The 18,898-nt window shown below is 44.0% G+C and overlaps 1 protein-coding gene across 1 annotated transcript in view; it reads left to right on the forward strand.

Moving 5' to 3' along the window:
* The window catches only part of Sphkap (SPHK1 interactor, AKAP domain containing), a 141,907-nt gene that overhangs the window by 43,675 nt on the left and 79,334 nt on the right, over nucleotides 1-18,898 (forward strand). Inside the window, exon 4 of the mRNA XM_051153952.1 lies at nucleotides 16,608-16,715. Within this exon, the coding sequence (XP_051009909.1) occupies nucleotides 16,608-16,715 (108 nt within the window). The remainder of the gene's footprint in view (nucleotides 1-16,607; nucleotides 16,716-18,898) is intronic.

Raw genomic sequence — 18,898 nt, forward strand, 5'->3', positions numbered from 1 at the left:
TAGAAAGTCTAAAGGTAAGTTTTCGGAGCCAAAGATTCCTAGACTCTGGGATATCTGGAAGAGCCACTTCATAGGGTGGAGGAAGTGGGACGTGGAGATATAGAGCCAGTGTGGGAGCAGTGGAAAGGGGGAAGGAGGGGCCATGATGAGACTGTATTGAAGTCAGGGTCAGTAAAACAACACGACAGTGAAGGTAACACAGAAGATGACCTTGAGTATTTAGGCCGAAACATCTGCAGAGGTGGCACAGTCAAGACCCTTCAGAGGGGCATGGAAGAAAGTGAGGGAAAGGAAAAGATAACTATGAGCTCAGCATCTGCCCAGTTGGATGTGAAGAGCATACACCAAGATGCCCTTGAGAACGATGCCACTGGCTGCCTAAGAAACTTCTGCTCACCCGGAGCCATTTCACATGTAGGAGGCTTCAGGTTGCATTGAGGACAAAATGCAAATCATGATGGCTTCCAGCAGAGACACACTTCCTCTGCTGTCAGTAAAAGCAGGTCACAATGCTAGATGTCTTCTCGTCAGTGGGGCACTTCGTCTGGTTCACCCTGAACCAGAGAGGAGAAGCTGCCTGTGCCCCACCACCAGTTTATTCTTTGGGAAATGTTAACCTTGGAACGTTTTGTGGGATGGTTTATCTAAGGCTACTGAAGCTGAATTTTCAATATGAATATTATTTACCTCTGTATTCCAAAAGGTGATGTAATGGAGGACTAGTTTTATGGACTCCACTCCCTTTTTCCTTTAATAATTCTTACTATCCAATGGTTGAGAACTAATGTGCCAGTCTTATTTTTGACTGTCTCTTCTGCTGTTTGAACAGCCCCGGAAGGATCTTGCAGAACGCTTTCTTTTAAACCAAAAAAAAAAAAAAAAAAAAAAACTAGGACTCTGAAAGCCCAAAATAGCTTAGAATATTTTGCGAAAATTGAGCGATACTATGCTTTTGGAATTAAATCTCTCCTTCTGAGCACTTGCAATTATCATAAACTTTCTTTAAACTGTAAACTAAATATATCTACCCAGGAATGGAAGGGGTCTTGAGTTTTGAAAACACAATCTGGCACCTGTAGTTCTCTTTCTCTCTCTGGGTACTTAGAGAAAGACTTCCTACCCTGATCACTGTCACCAGCATCAGAGTATCTTTTCTCTCAGTCCTGTATCTAAAATCCCTTTCACTTTAGAAGTCTATGGTGGCCTCTCCTCTCTCCCCAGACCACACTGACAGCATATGTCTTTTCTCATTTCATACCAGGCTCATCCTTCTGGTCACAGTGCCTAGTTTTCATTCTGCTAATCTTAAAGAGGAAAAAAGGATATTGATACAGTTGATGGACTGAGAGTGCCTTTGGCTCAGGCATCTCTACGAAAGAGCCTAGTCATGTGTGTGTCCACATTTACTAGGCCAGTGGTTCTCAACCTGTGGGTCACAACCCTTTGGGGGTTGAATGACCCTTTCACAGGGGCCACCTAAGACCATTGAAAACACAGAGATTTACATTATAATCCATAACAGCAAAATTGCAGTTATGAAGTAGCAAGGAAAATAATGTATGGTTTGGGATCATCACAACATAAGGAACTATGTTAAAGGGTCACAGCATTAGGAAGGTTGAGAACTAGGCTCTTTCCTTCCTTTCATGAGGGTGGCCACCCTAGATGACTTACCCCAAGGCTCCTTCCTGCTCTCCCAGAAGAACAGCCATGAGCAAATGTGTTCCTTAAGTTACATGTCTACTGCAATGCTTCCAACAAGCTTTATGTTTCCAATGACTTCTTCCAGAGAAGAAATGTGATTCAGGAAAGGGAATTGTCATTTCCTTCTAGATGTCAGGGGCCAAAAGGTATGTACGGATAATGAAGTGACATATGATTATTAAAGTCATACCCTTTTGTCCAGTGGTGAATTCTATCTTACCTATATCTTCTTATATATCTATACAAAATAATCTAAAAGCTATTACAGGCTTTGGTGATATATATATATATATATATATATATATATATATATATATGTGTGTGTGTGTGTGTGTGTGTGTGTGTGTGTGTGTGTGTGTACATGTGTGTACATATATATACATATATCCCTCATAAGTGATTTTCCATAGCTCATCATTAAAATACTATTTTTCCTCACTGATTCCACATAGCAATAATAACAACCAATCAACTTTCTTCCATTTATAAACCTAACTTGATTGCGTTAAAGCCATTCATAAGTTATGCTGTTTTTTCATATCCTGAGAGTGCCTGCTTCTGTTACACCCTCACTTCATACTCTATACCCGAACCTGGTTATGTTCATATGTAAAAAGCCCTGATCAACTTTGAAAGGGCTTTTTCTGGGCATCGGACATCTGTGGGATGTAGCAGAAGGAGGCATGTGCAGCATGACAATTCCTTGTCAGTCCCAAACCTTTCCAGAGCTTTGAATTGTCCATTGTTCTCATACCTAGTTCTCAGAGCTACAGAGAGATGCAGTGCAGCTTTCAGAATGTGTGTAACTGAGAATCACAAGTAAAATAACAAGCTCTCCAGGATATGCAAAAGCTGCATTGCTCCATGTTTTCCATGTGAGGGTGTATGTGGGTCCAGGTTAGCATACAAAGTGTCTAAGCTATGAATGTGGAGTTATTAATTTCACCCCCTTTTCCCATGAAGCATTTCCATTTTACACTCAGATACTCACATCTTTATGAGACATTTGTCAGAGAAGAATGTTTTATAAAGTCAGCATGTCCCATACTTATGCACCATCAATAAGCTTATTTAGACCAAGTACTGATACTGAAAGCATTTCATAAATGAATGCTCTCCTCTTACAACAACAGTTTAGCTGAGGCCGGAACTCAGTCTGTTAACCATGCTGCATGTCTGTCTGAAGCTGCTGATGCTCTTCCCAGTCTACCTCATCAGCAGGGGCCAGAATGCACTGGGTTCCCCACCAATGGTCCCTTCTACCTAGTGTTTCCCAGGCTCTGCTTCCTCCTTGATGACGAAGAACTGTTTTATTCTAAATACCAACAGAATTCCTTTAGTTGGATGTACTTTTCTAATAATCAGAACATATTTGAGTCTTGACAGGTGTCAATGGCATAATTCAAAAAAAAATTTTTACATCCAACCTAAAAGAATTGCAAAGTATATCCTATGAATAATCATTATTCACACACTAGAGTCCAATTCTCTCCTGTGAAAGGAGGCTAACAGTCATCCAATTAAAGTATCATTGAAAGGAAAAGGCTGCCTTGACATTTGGTTAAACCCAATGTGAAAGGTTTTTCAATGCCACTTTTTCTGCTACACGATAATTTTATTTGTGTCATTGTTTCTGCTCAGTAGGTTGGTGTGCTTTAAATAGACTTTGTGCACTTTCCATTTGAAATAATGGAACGGTGTTTCATCCAAGAGTAGAAAACAGTCAACCTCAAAAGGAAAGTCAGGAAAGGCATAGATTAAATCAACAGAAACTTAAATGTACAAAATTGAGCAAAAGCCTCTGAATTCTAGACCAGCGTATGTGTGCATATGTGTGGCAGATTTTTAAGCTATTATTAACTTAATTCAATAAATAGTTAATCCACTAACTAAACATTCCAAAATTATAAAAGAAGATTTAAGAAAAAACAATCTTAGTGTGTCTCCAGATATTCAAAATTGTCTGTGCCAGCTTAGCTACAGATGTCTTCTTATCCAAAGATAAAAGGCTCTCTTCTACTTCTGGGAAACTGCATTTCCATCAAGTCTACCCCCCCCCCCGGGCCATTATGGGTTTTTTGCTGTCCTTCAAATGTATACTCCTGCTTTGGGCCTCTGCCTGTGCTCTTGACCTCTGCCTGGGCCACTGTTCTTTCCTTGGCTGGTAATGTGACTAACGCATTGCTTCATTCAGATCTCCATCCATCCAATATTATCTTTACAACTTTCAAAATTCTTTTAGTATAGTGTTAGAGACGCCTGCCAAGATACGCTTTCCAAGATAGCATCTTACTTATTTAAGCCTTCATCTGCTGTAGATTTTTCCTGTAGTTTCCATCTGACATATATGTTTATCAATTATTCTTTTCACCCTGCCCACAATAGAACAAGATTCTACATGTATTGCTATTCTTGTTTTGCCCGCTGATTCCTCAATTACATAAACAATTTCTAGTGGGAAAACAGCAAAGGTATAACAAATATTTGAATAGGTGAAAGTTTGTGAAAACCTAGCATGGATGGCATAGTTTTCCCTTATAATGGTACTGAAAAGTTGATATCAAATATAAAGTCCAGTAAGTATTTGAAATATGTTGTTATTAATGATATTCATTACTTCTAGTTTTCCCACATGTGCATTCTGATTACTCTCTCACTCTTTATTATCCCCCTTCCTCCCCTATCAACCACCCCCTCCCCTAAAGTCCTTTCCCCAGATTCATGTCCTTTTGTCTTCTGTCTTACTTGATCTATCTGCATGACCATGGATTAGGGCTGTATATTGGAGCCTGGTAGTTTCACCAGTGTGTATACAAGGGAAAGCAATGAGTCTTCCTCTTCTTTACCAGTAGCCAATACCTCAGTGATGAGGCGAAGGCCCCATGAGTCAGTCCCTCACTAACCCATGCCTGACTGCGGACACACCACTCCTGTGCGGACGCAACACAGGCAAAAGCGGCTGTGGTGAATTCACAGCGGGAAATGGCATCCTACAGCCTACCTCTGTGTGTTGTGGCTCTGACACTCTTACTATCACCTCTCCTTGGTTGTTCCATGAGGTAGGTGGTGATATAGCTGCCTTGTTTAAAGATGAACACTCAACCTTCAGCTATGCTCAGCACCTTGAGCAGCCGTGACTATCTGCATTCACCACCCTTCACTGGAAAGAGAAGCTACACTGATTGACTCTGGGAGTGGCATTTATCTATTGGCATAAACCTAAATATTGAGGCCAGTGAGAGGACTCAATGGGTAAAAGCATTTACTTCTAAGCCTGATGACTGGAAACTTATCTCTGCAACCCTATGATGGGGGGAAAATCTAATTTCATCAAGTTGTCCTCTGACCACAGCAAATTCACACACACGCACACACACACACGCACACGCACACGCACACGCACACATGCATGCATGCACATAACACAAACAAACAAACAAACAAATAAATAAATAAAGTTAAAAATAAATATTAAGTCTGGGCGCAGTGGCACACAATTGTTATCCTAGCACTCAAGGAGGCAGAGACAGGAGGATCTCTGTGAGTTCAAAGCTAGCCTGTCCTACAAAGTGAGTCTAGGACAGCTAAGGCTATATAACTGGTTTTTTAAAGACAAGGTTTCTCTGTGTAGCCTTAGATGTTTAAATGTCCTGGATTCATGTGTGTATGTATGCATGTATGTATGCATGTATATAAATTTAGAAGACAATTAACATTATTTCACAAAGACTAAGCTCTCTTCTAGGGCCTATGACCTCCCCCAACACAGGTCTTTGGCCATATGTACCACATTAATTGTGAATGCAGTCATTACTCCTACAACAGTTGTACCATTACTGAACAATTTTGCACATCTTACAGGGTAGGCTGGTATCGAGGTTTTTAGGTTTCAGAGCTGGCTAAGTAAAACTGCTGGTTCTCTTTCTCCCTCAGAGAGTTGCATAGCACTTTCTAGCACTGTGAAAGCTAGGGAGGAAGTTTCCAGTTCATATCCACCATAACTTCTCTGTGTCTAGGGAGTTTGCAGCTCATATCCATCTTAACATCTCTGTAGCTCAGGACCCAGGTGTGTGGTGTCTTCAGCCACAGGTCTTGTTATAACCTAGTTCTGCTGGGCTTTCAGGAAGAACAGCAGAAGCCTTCATCCTTTTGTTGGGCCTATCAAGCTTTCCTAACCAATAACTTACGAAAGGAGGAGGTGATACCCGACACCTGGCAATGAAGGTTTTGTTTAATTACCCAGAGCTTTTGTTGAGCCCAAGTTAAAATTTTACTTTCAAAACCATCTTTATAAGAAAAAAAGACATAGCCGGGTGCAGTGGTGCATACCTACCTGTAATCCCATCACTGAGGGAGGCAGGGGCAAGTGGATCTCTGTGAGTTCTAGGTCTACAAAGTGAATCCAGGACAGCCAAGGCTACAGAGAGAAACGCTATCTCAAAAACAAAAAGAAATCATTTGAAACTAAGAGGAAAACAAAGCATAGTATAACACTACCATGCCCCTGTTATACTTACTAAGCTTAAAAGTAAAACCTGGTAATACTAAATCCTAGCATAAACATAAAGCAACGAGCATTTTGCTGTTTTGCTAGTGGAAACTGAAATCGATAAATTTATACAAAGGCTTATTAGATCCATGTAAATCTGCCTTGATACTTAGTAATACTCATTCCTGTGTGTTTACCCAGAAACTACCCCCCAAAAAAACTTAAAACAAACAAAAATTGTGCAAATATTTACATCTTTATTTGCAACTACCCAAAGATATAAACAAACCAAATGTCTTTTTAATTATAAGTAGGCATTTAAAAGTGCTCTGTATACCCAGAAACAAATACTGGTGGACATTAAACAAACTACTACACGCACACAGCGGCACAATGGACTTTAAACTCATTGTGCCAAGTGAAATAAATTTGCCATTGAAAAATCTCTATGCTATGAGATGCACATGACAACCTGGAAAACACGATTCTAGAGGTGGAAATACAATGAAACCTCAAGGGCAGAATCTGGGTAGATGTGTGTGAGTCCGCACTTGGCGCATAGGTGCACGAACTGGGGTTTGATGCTCCCGGTGACGCTGAAGCACATTCTTCCATCCTGGTTTCAGCAAATTACATAGATTGAGAGATAAGGGGACTAAGAAGGAGAAAAACACTTACAGCGCAACTGGTTAGGACTCTACCAGTTCCTGACTTTCCCTGCGACTTAAAAGTCCTGTCTTAGAGCATTCAGGTGTGTGTAATAAAAATGCCACACATGTGTTAATATGCAGAAGCAATGTTACTCCCAACAGTCCTGGATGTTGGGAATTCTGTGGTGCAGTTTGAGGTCTATTTCTTATCAGATACAAAGTGATGTGTGTATCCATCATGGAGGATGAAAGGGATTACGGAGCTTCTTTAGAAAAGACACTGGCCCTCTTGATAAGAACTGGAGCCCAGCTCAGCCACCACCTCTAACAGCATCACCTCTATTTTTAAATGTCATCATTTTATATCCCAATAGTAGCCCCCTCCCTCATCGCTCCTCCCCTGCCATCTGACCTCAGCCTATCAAGTCTCATCAGGACTGCTTGCATCCTCTTCCTCTGTGGCCAGGTAAGGCCACCCCACCAGGGGCAAGTGATCAATGAGTGGGCAACAGAGTCCATGTCAGAGGCAGCCCCTGCTCCCCATATTATGGGGCCCACATGGAGACTGTGCTGCCTATCTACTGCATCTGAGCAGGGGTCTAGGTCCTCTCCATGCATGGTCCTTGGTTAGTGCATCAGTCTCTGCAGCCACCCCACCCCACCCCCAGCCTATATTTGCTCAGTCTCAGCTCTAAAGGGAAACATATTAGGAGCTTGATTCCACCGTATGAGTTTAGAGGGGTGCAACATTCAGAACATAGCAATACACACCCCTTTTATTCCCCGCCACAGCACTTTGTTGATTTCTCCATCATACAAACCATATATTTTTGCAGTTACATATTCCAGTGCTCCTCTGTTTATTATTTTGCCTCCATAAATGTGAAGGTCAAGTCTGTACTATGTGCAATATGTTACCCAGAGAGCAAACCATAACATGCACATTAAAAGCCTTGCTAATGTTTAATGTGTGAAAGAAAAATAAACTTTGTAGAGCAGACTACGGAAATAGAAACAGGCAAAAGAGATGCTCCAGCTGGCTCAGAACTAGCAAGGCAAGGAAACTGGGAAAGTCACCATCACTTCTGGACCAGGAGTCAGGTTTCCTTTAGGGTTTCAATTGGGGAAGGATGGAGTTTGTACACAGACATAAGAAGCTTAAGATGATGACAGCCGACCCAGTGCAATGACCACCCATTAGCAATGGGTGAAAAGCAGGCTCCTGAGAAAGGTCCAAACTGATGCAAGAGAGAAGGGCCCGCTGTTCTTCCAGGTGATAATTAAAGCCCCATGAGGCCCTGGGCTCTGCAGAGAATGATTGACAAGAGTGGAGAGAGCAGTATTCCTAAAAGAAGTATTTATGAGCAAAGGTGGGAAAACCAGTCTGCCGAGAGAGAGGCAGTCCTCCCCCACCTCCCACCCCTGTGCCCCAGAGAGAGAGGCAGTCCTCCCCCACCTCCCACCCCTGTGCCCCAGAGAGAGAGGCAGTCCTCCCCCACCTCCCACCCCTGTGCCCCAGAGAGAGAGGCAGTCCTCCCCTACCTCCCACCCCTGTGCCCCAGAGAGAGAGGCAGTCCTCCCCCACCTCCCACCCCTGTGCCCCAGAGAGAGAGGCAGTCCTCCCCCACCTCCCACCCCTGTGCCCCAGAAAGAGAGGCAGTCCTCCCCTACCTCCCACCCCTGTGCCCCAGAGAGAGAGGCAGTCCTCCCCCACCTCCCACCCCTGTGCCCCAGAGAGAGAGGCAGTCCTCCCCCACCTCCCACCCCTGTGCCCCAGAGAGAGAGGCAGTCCTCCCCACCTCCCACCCCTGTGCCCCAGAGAGAGAGGCAGTCCTCCCCCACCTCCCACCCCTGTGCCCCAGAGAGAGAGGCAGTCCTCCCCACCTCCCACCCCTGTGCTCCAGAGAGAGAGGCAGTCCTCCCCACCTCCCACCCCTGTGCCCCAGAGAGAGAGGCAGTCCTCCCCCACCTCCCAACCCTGTGGCCCAGAGAGAGAGGCAGTCCTCCCCCACCTCCCACCCATGGCCCAGAGAGAGAGGCAGTCCTCCCCCACCTCCTACCCCTGTGCCCCAGAGAGAGAGGCAGTCCTCCCCCACCTCCCACCCCTGTGCCCCAGAGAGAGAGGCAGTCCTCCCCCACCTCCCACCCCTGTGCTCCAGAGAGAGAGGCAGTCTTCCCCCCACCTCCCACCCCTGTGCTCCAGAGAGAGAGGCAGGCCTCCCCCACCTCCCACCCCTGTGCCCCAGAGAGAGAGGCAGTCCTCCCCCACCTCCCACCCCTGTGCTCCAGAGAGAGAGGCAGTCCTCCCCCACCTCCCACCCCTGTGCCCCAGAGAGAGAGGCAGTCCTCCCCCACCTCCCACCCGTGGCCCAGAGAGAGAGGCAGTCCTCCCCCACCTCCTACTCCTGTGCCCCAGAGAGAGAGGCAGTCCTCCCCCACCTCCCACCCCTGTGCTCCAGAGAGAGAGAGGCAGTCCTCCCCCACCTCCCACCCCTGTGCTCCAGAGAGAGAGGCAGTCCTCCCCTACCTCCCACCCCTGTGCTCCAGAGAGAGAGGCAGTCCTCCCCTACCTCCCACCCCTGTGCTCCAGAGAGAGAGGCAGTCCTCCCCCACCTCCCACCCCTGTGCCCCAGATTCCCCAGTCACATCAAACTCATCTTGCAACACACTCACCAAGTGCAAGAGCCTTTGTTGCCTCTGGACCCCAGGTAAAACTAATCACTTCACTCTTGGAATACTTGACAGGGATTGACATTACTCAAAGCACCTCCTTTTTCTTTGTCACATTCTTGGGAGGACTTTTCCAAAGATGCAGGTGGGTTTTATTTTACTTTGCCACGGGGTCTTGCCTCTCCTGTGCTGGCCTTGCTCGTTGGCTCCTCCTACCTCCATCTGCCCACTGGTGAGAACTCAGGGCATGGTTCTACGTCCAGCTTCTTCATCATAATTTTCCTGTTTTCTAACATCAAGTGAACTCAATGAGCACTTGCTAACTGGCTGCTGGCTGGATAGAGCAGAGAAGGAATATAAGATAAGAATGACATAGCACAAGCAAAGGAAGAGAGCCAGTGAGATGTTGTGGAAGTATCAAGAAACTTCTGGGAGCTGGAGAGATGGCTCAGAGGCTAAGAGCACTGGCTGTTCTTCCAAAGGTCCCAGCAAACCACATGGTAGCTCATAACCATCTATAATGAGATCTGGTGCGCTCTTCTGGTGTGTAGGTATATATGCAGGCAGAACACTGTATACATAATAAATAAATAAATAAATAAATAAATAAATAAATAAATAAATATTGTTTTAAAAAATAAAGAAACTGTGAAGATGGAACGCATGCCCTCTAAATTCCACTGACATTCCCTACTAATAGAAATCATGTATCGGTCAGTTGCCTATCCTGCTTGGTGATGGTGGTTTTGTTTTTTGTTTCTGTTTTTGTTTTTATTAATTTATTCAGATCACATCTCAATTGTTATCCCCTTACTTGTATCCTACTCTTCCTCCGTCCTTCTCTCCCTCTTCCACCTTATTCCCCTCCCCTAGGTCTGTGAAGGAAGGGGACCTCCTACCGTGATGGTGGTTTTGTAAACATCTTCCTATTAGGTCCCTAGAACAACTTTCTCAAGAGGCATTGTTATCATGGAATGATGCAAGAGCTAACAGAAGTCTCAGAAATTGTCCAACATATTCAGGAACTGTGTGAGATGAGGAGGTAGAATTTTTAGCCCTTCCTCCAGATCTCAGAACCAAAGGTTAGCATCCTGTCTGATCTAAGTTGCCAACCAGAGCAGCAGGCATTGTTCACCAACAATGGGACTGAGTCTAATTTTAAGAGGCGGTTCTTCCCTCTCTGTCTCATACTAAAACTAAGACCCTGAATCTTGGTACTGCCTGTTGAAATGAAAGTGGCTGCACCATGGGGCAGAAGGATCTTTTTTTTTCCTTATTCAGGACACTCTTGAAGTTTTCAGATGAATTGCACCATTATCGTTTTAAACTTGGAAATGCGCAGCACACAGCACGTTCATTATTAGCACTCCATCTGAAATAAGCAAGCCAGGAACTAAAAATAGCAGATAACTAAATGAGCCGTGGAGAACCTGGTGAGCGTCTCTCTTTTCCCACTCAAAAACAATTCCCTCAGCAGGAAGCTATATTCATAAAGCTTCAAAAACATTAACTGCTCAAGTGCATACCTTATTTCAAGCACTACTTCTAGTCCTTTGTCCAAACTATTAGACAAAAAGCAGGTTAAAATTGCTTAACACACTAGGCTAAGAGGTTTACAGAAGCTAGAGTGTTTATTTTCTTTCTTTGTTCCCTTATCAGAGTCTTTTTAAAGCACATTTCTCCCATAGTATGCATATATGTGAGTACCTGACTGTGTGTGTAATGTGCACCATGTATGTTTGTGTCCCTGGAGAGGTCAGAAGAGGGTGTGGGGTTCCTTGGAATTAGAGTTACAGACAGTTGTGAGCAACACAGTATGGGTGCTGGGAAGTGAACCCAGGTTCTCTGCAAAAGCAGCCAGTGCTCTTAGACCCAAAGCCACCCCTCCAGATTCCTTTGTTGTTGTTGTTTTGTATTCTGGAGGCAGGGTTTCACCCGTGCGTCTCTGGCTGTCCTGGAACTCACTCTGGAGATTCGACTGCCTCTGCCTCCCAAATGCTGGGATCAAAGGTGTGCATCATCATCTCTACCTAGCTCTTTTTCCTCCTCCTCCTCCTCCTCCTCCTCCTCCTCCTCCTCCTCCTCCTCCTGCTACTTCTCCTCCTCCTGCTGCTCCTTCTCCTTCTCCTCTTCCTCCTTCTTCTCCTCTTCCTACTCCTCCTCTTCCTCTGCTTCTGATTCTATCTGCTTCCTTTAGTTAGACTACTAACATATATGGAAAAGGAGTTAATGCGAAGTGTGAAAATCACATGATGCTTGGTATGAACATCAGATAACCTGATATAATGGTTTTACCCATGGAAACTGGGACCAGAAGCAAGGAGAGAACAGGAGTTCACTGACAGAGAATCAAGACAGGAATACAACTTTTAACTTACCCAGACTAGGGTTCTTAAATTAGGACAGATGACCCAAGAGTGGGATTCATGAGATGCCACCATCACACAAAGATTATGGCTTAAGTCAAGGCCTTGCTATCTGAGGGGTGGGCTCTAATGCTGCTACAATACCAAACAAACAAACCATGGGTCCCTGAGAGAGCAAAGGCAGAGAAAGCAATAACTTAAAGATGGCCACTGTTGGTTGGTTACTTCAATACAGCAGGAATTGTTTCATTGCATTGGCTTCACATTGTAAACCATGAGTCTAGAGATTTAATTAAAATAATATGTGAGAGCATTAGCTCATAGTTCCCAATGAAGCATCATTTTTTAATTATTAATGTTGATACAAGTAATTCTAATTGGGCTAGGCAAATAGCTTAGTGATTAATAAAATAAAATAAAATAAAAAAGCTTGGCACAGAAGCATCAGGACTCAACTTCAGATCCCCAGGACCTGTGTGAATGGTAGGGGTGTGGCAGACAGTCCGTAATTCCAGCTTTAGAAGACAAAGACAAAACACACCCAGAAAAGTTGGCTAGTGAGATTAGCCATATTGGAGATTACTGGGTTTGACTGAGAGACCCTGCCTGCCTCAATGAAGAGTGAAAGAGTTATCAAGAATGATCTCTGACATTAACCTTGGGCCTCCATGTTCATATGCAGCCATGTACATGGTTACACAGACAGGCATGCCAACACACATGTGAAAATGCATACATCAACACTCGTACACAATTGGTGTCTGGGGAGAAAGAAGAAATACTTAGTAAGTGCAAGAAACAGGCTGGACAGTGTCACATCTGACAGTCCCTTCCTCAGATGGAGGAATTGCTGGCTGGTAAGTGGCAAGTGGCAGCAGGATGCAGCAATCCCTGTCCGCCACTTGAAACATGTGGCCACTTTGCACAGCCCATGGGACCAAATGAACTGCAATCCAGCTTCTCCCCACTCCTCAGGCTGATCTAGAAAAAAGGCCGGCCAAATGCTGACGGGAGAATCGTAACAGTTTGCTGTGCCCACAACATTGCATGTCTTTCGTCAGTCAGCATCTCGACAGGCAAGGTCCTCAGCCTAATTTTTGAAGAGTGAGCGCTGAAATTAATGAAGAGGTGATTCCGGTTAGAATGTGTATTGAGCTGCATGGTAAAGCAGGGTTAGCCAGTGTGTTCGTCTGGTGCCTGTTAGTTTAAGCTCTGATGTTCCTAGACGGCAGAATTAATGAGTTTTGGGTTTCAGTGATGAAGTTCCAAATCCCGAAGATCAAAGAAAGGCCAGGGACAAACAACGTGGCACCGCTTGTCTATGGTAACTTAAATAGGCTTCAAACCATGCATGCCGCCTGTGAGAAAATATAATATCCTATTATCACTAAGTGGATTAAATCAGCTATATCACTCCCAACACAAAAATTTCTCTTTCTTAAAGGAAAATGCTACACAGGATTCTTAACAAGGAACATCTGACCTTAAGTGAAAACATGTAAGATGAATTTCTACTTTAAAAAACTAGACAGCACGAGATGTTACAGACACATTCCGTACCAGACCATTTTGGATGCGTGGAAGGCAGCAGTGTTCAGGAAATTGACAAACAGACCTTGGTGCCCTCAAGACTAAACCCAAGGTCAAGTTCTTTGTGGAACAGAAACCACCAAAACCCCAAGCCATCTGAGCCTCAAGGTCTTTATTGCCAAAATCACAAATTCTGTGAGGACTTTTGTCTATGAAATAGTAGCATTGTAACGATTTTCAAGTGAATTTTAACAGCTCAATTCTCAGAATTGTCAAACCCTGCAGCAGCAGACAGTATTGGCCGCATCAGTCTTACAAAATATACAACAAAAACTACACCTCAGACCAGAATCTTTGGGAAAGAAACTCTGTTTTCGTATATTAAAGTCATTTTATTTTACTAATTTTAAGGAAGTCTTCCAAATTCCTGTCATTGTTTATAGTTCCTTTCAAGTCACAGCCCAACTGTGTTCTGAGAGAATAATCTACCTCACGCACCTGCCCTCACCACAGCACCTCAGTGGACCCCCCTCCCTGCCCCCACCACAGCACCTCAGTGGACCCGCCTCCCTGCCCCACCACAGCACCTCAGTGGATTCCCCTCCCTGCCCCCACCACAGCACCTCAGTGGCCCCCTCCCTGCCCCCACCACAGCACCTCAGTGGATTCCCCTCCCTGCCCCCACCACAGCACCTCAGTGGCCCCCTCCCTGCTCCCACCCCTATTCCTCAGTGAACCCCTTTCCTGTTTTCACCATAGCTCCCCAGAGGACCTCATCCCTAATCCCACCACAGTGCCTCAGTGGACTGCCTCCATGTTCCATCACATGATCTTTCCCCCTTCTCATTGGTGCAGAAGCTGACTCACTTGGCCCAACTTGTCCTGCAATTAATGGCCAAGCTCACATTCCAAACAAGATTTTAAAACTCTATTCTATCTGGTAATAAAAGTGAATTGCAGTTTTATGCAAGGAGGATAGATTTATAGATTTAGAGGCCCTTCTGTGTTAAGTGAAATTAATCTAGGTTCTTGACTTTGTTTGTTTATTTGTTTTGTTTTTTCAGGACAGGGTTTCTCTGTATAGCTCTGACTGTCTTGGACTCACTTTGTAGACCAGGCAAGCCTCAAACTCACAGAGATCTCAGCCTCCCTGAGTGCTGGGATTATAGGCATGCACCACCGAGCCCAGCTGATTGTTTTTAATTAAAAACATGTATTCAAAAGAACTCAAACTTTTGGAATCTACAATGATTTAGATTTTTTTTAAATTTATGTACTTAGTGTTTTTATTTTATTTTGTTTCGTTTGCTTAGTGTGTGTGTGTGTGTGTGTGTGTTTGTGTGTGTGTGTGTGCTCACAAGCATGCAGGCACAGGTCCTCATGCACACATACACAGGGAGGCCAGAAGATGACTCCAAGTGTCATCACTCTTAGGTGCCACCGAGCTTTCCCTTGAGAAAGCCTGGCTCTTGTATGTGGGCTCTGGCCATGAAACTCGGGTCTCGCACCTGCTTCCTTACATTCAACGTGACTATTTTAAAATGCTAAAGACTTAGTAATATATTCATTAATAAAATACATATGGTTTTCAAAACAATAAAATTGGGGTGAGGAGAAAGGGAATTTATTTTGAAAGTTTGCAGATCTCTCAAACTTTTCTTTCTCTTTTCTTCGTATTTATTCCTCTCTCATAGGATACATCCCAATGACAGTGTCCTCTCCTCTCAAGAGACAACAGCTCTCTCCTCGGTGCTTCTGTGTTCAGGCCTCTGAGGCACTACAAGTCACACTGCTTCTAGAAACGCTACTGAATGCTCAGAGATAATGGACACTAAAACAGCAAGTGCTAAGCTGGGTGGGCACACGACTTTAATGCCAGCCCTTGGAGGGGCGTGGGGCAGAGGCAGGTGGATCTCTGTGAGTTCGAGACTGGCCTGGTCTACAAAGTGAGTCCAAGACAGCCAAGGCTACACAGAGAATCCCTGTCTCGAAAAACAAAAAACAAAACAAAAGCCAACAAATGCCGTGTTAGCATTATTAGGTAGGCTTTCCTCTAAGAGGAATAAGAAGAGGGTTAGCTTTCAGGAACAGCACCCAGCTCACCGTTTCAATCACCTACTCCTGTGCCAGCTGTCTCTTTATGTTATTCCAAAAGATGGAGGTTTGCCATCCTGAGGTAACAATAAATATTGAGTAGAAAGATATGCCCAAGTGAGAGCACACATCTGAGGTGGGGGAAAAGCTATAGAAAAGAAAGTTAATGTATTTCTGTTCATGTAGGACAAAAGAGACAGTATTTTGTTGTAATCGAGTTCGAGTTCTATTTTAGAGGTCATTAGCTGAGTTGGGCAGCCTGTCACATGGGTAAGGGAGGGCTATAAGCAGAAATTAACGGACATTCATCTTAAAGAGAACCATGATAACACTGGGAGTCTTGAGTGAGGGGGAAAAATGTATTCACTATTTAGAAAAGTCATTTGGAAAATTGAGCCACTTAGTTACTTGAGATATTGTATCTTCAAAGTACGTGTCTTTGAAAAATGCTTTTTGTCTTTGTTTTGAAACCCAAGGCCAAGAGCTAGCTGCATTTATAAATCATATCTGGCTTTGTTGATATGGGTGTTCAATTTCTTCTCATCTTTGGCAAACTATTGCTAAATGGAAAAATTTTACTAATGGAACTGCATTATTCACAATATTTTTTAACAGCCTGGTACCTTAGGTGTTCTGGAAAACTCGTGCCCAATTTCATACGTATGTTAGTGCAATCAAAAGAACAAAGAATAAGCAATGCACCAAAAATGAAAACATGAATTCATAAAAGTAAAAGGTATTCAAATTTGTAAGAAAACATTAACTATAAATGGAACTTCTTTGCCCACTGCAAGCTAGGCAACACCCCAAAACAGTCCCTGGGTGACAAATGATGTACAAGTCAAGCATTGTTGATGTTTTGGGTGTTAGGTTTCATGAACAAAAAGGAGCATCAATAACAACAGCAAGCCGGCTCACGGTAAAACGTGTTGTACTCTCTAATTCTGCTTTAAACCAGCGCGTTTCTCCCTCCTCTTTTCCTTACCCAGCTGCTTGGATGAAAGAGGGGAAGAAAAACACCTACAGGTTTCTCCGTAGAAAGCTGCTTGTTTAGATAGAAAAGCTCGCGGGGCAACACTGAAAGGCTTGTCTGTGTTCCCCCAGGTTCTTCGTAGCAATAGCTTGCTGGAGTCGACAGACTACTGGTTGCAGAACCAGAGGACGCCTTGCCAGATTGGGTTTGTGGAAGAGGAGTCTGAAAACTGTGCTTCTGTAAGCATGTGGGACTCGATGGGGGAGGGGGCGGGAGGAGGGGGGATTGGGAGATGGGGGCTGGGGAGGTGGGAGAAATCGGGGCGTGCACCTAAGACAGAAATTTCACAGTATCCAATGACTTCTTAAAGTGTACGGGTTGGCGAAGTATCCTTTTAGAAATGCGTGAGTAGCTCACAAGGACAGACATCATCGAGCGCTCTGGCATCGATGCTTCATTTAAATGCATGAACCAATGTACTCACTCCTCTGAAAAGTGGGGGCTGGGAGGGAGAGGAACCTATGTTCTAAAACATTGACCCAGGCATGGATTCAGAAATAAAACTGTAGTATAGGGGAAAAAAATCTCAAAATCCAATAGATCTTTTGGATTCTTTCCAATATGTTTTATAACTCCTGTTAGAAGGTGTTTTCTGGTATGAAAATTGGGTAAGAATTTTCTAGCATTCTTATGACTTACAGCTATAATTTTGAAATCCCCCTCAACCTAAGAAATAAAAAAAAATGAATTTTATTTTTATTTCATTTTATTTATATTTTTTATTTAAGCAATTTATTCAGATTATATCTCAATTGTTATGCCCTCACTTCTATCTTCCAGTTCCCCCCTCCATCCCTCTTTCATCTTATTCCCCTAGGTCTGTGAAAGAAGGGGGCCTCATCCCCCAACATATGATCACAGCCTATCAGGTCTCATCACGGTAGCCTGCTTACCCTTCCTCTGAGTGCCACCAGGCCTCCTCACCAAGGGGAAGTGGTCAAACAGGGGCACCAGAGTTCATTTCAGAGTCAGTCCTTGTTCTCCACACAGCTGTGGAGAATGCGCTGTCCATTGGCTAGATCTGAATAGAGGGTCTAGATTTACTGCATGCATTGTCCTTGGTTGGTACAGTAGTTTGATCTGACCCCCCTGGGTCCAGATCCGCCAGCCTTGAAGGTCTTCTTGTAGGTTTCTAGGACCCTCTGGATCCTTCTATTTTCTCATTCTACCATACCTCTCTCACCTGGAGTCCCAATAGGAAGTCCTAGTTTCTATCCCAATCTCTTGCTAAATGAAGACTTTCAGGGGACATCTCTGTTGGGCTAGTGTCCAATTATAAGTGAGTATATACCATGTGTATCTTTCTGGGTCTGGGTTAACTCACTCAGCATGATCATTTCTAGTTCTATCCATTTGCCTGCAAATTTCAGGATTTCCTTGTTTTTAATAGCTGAGTGGTATTCCATAGTATAAAAGCATGAATTTTAATGTTCTGAGTGCACTGTATTACATGGAAAGCCTCTGCTAGGCAAGAATTATTTTTATAGACTATCTGGGTAATTCTTAGGGCTTAGAATATGTGTCCACATTGTGTGTGTTTGCAGCGCTCTTTCTCCTATGGGCTGAATGCTGCATTGTGATTGAAATCGCCGCACTCTTGTGGCCTCAGGAGAAGGGAGACTAGGCAGTGCTTTCAAAGGGTGAGGAAATGTATTTCTCCTGATTAAATTGAGAGCACCACCTCTGAGCTATTCCCGGAGGTAAGTTCTGTGCTGGCATATCTGTTTCAAAAGAAAAGAAAAAAAAAAACTACAGAAAGATGAAAATGGGATGGGTGACTTTTGGTAAGTTACTGAGCAGAGCACATTTGGCAGACAGTGCAAGGAGCAGTTCACAGAGTGGAGTCTCACAGCACACATGGCAGAGGCCACCCCAACACTCTTAAGTCTCTCTCTCTCTCTCTCTCTCTCTCTCTCTCTCAATTCTATTTTATTGAGGGACAGTTGGATATCTAATTTGATATACAGTTGAAGATGGTCTTGAGTTCCTTATTATCCTGCCCTCCGAAATGTTGACATTATTCCACACATGTGCCACTATGTCCAGCGTCAAAATCTTTGAATAGATACTTTTATTTTTAAATCAATTTATTATAACTTATTCAGATTACATCCTGATTGGATTGTAATCCCCTAGCTCTTATCTTTCTGTTCCCACCCTCCCTCCCTCTTCTGCCCTATTCCTCCTCCCTTAGACCTCTGTCAGAAGGGGACTTCTTCCAACACCATATGACCACAGCCTATCAGGTCTCATCTCGATAGCTGGCTTCCCCTTCCTCTGTGTGTCTGCCAGGCTTCCCCACCAAGGGAGTGGGTGTGGCTTTGTTGGAGTAGGTGTGGCCTTGTTGGAGTAGGTATATGAG

The sequence above is a fragment of the Acomys russatus genome, chromosome 12, assembly GCF_903995435.1.
Source record: "Acomys russatus chromosome 12, mAcoRus1.1, whole genome shotgun sequence".
In the NCBI taxonomy this organism is placed as follows: domain Eukaryota; kingdom Metazoa; phylum Chordata; class Mammalia; order Rodentia; family Muridae; genus Acomys; species Acomys russatus.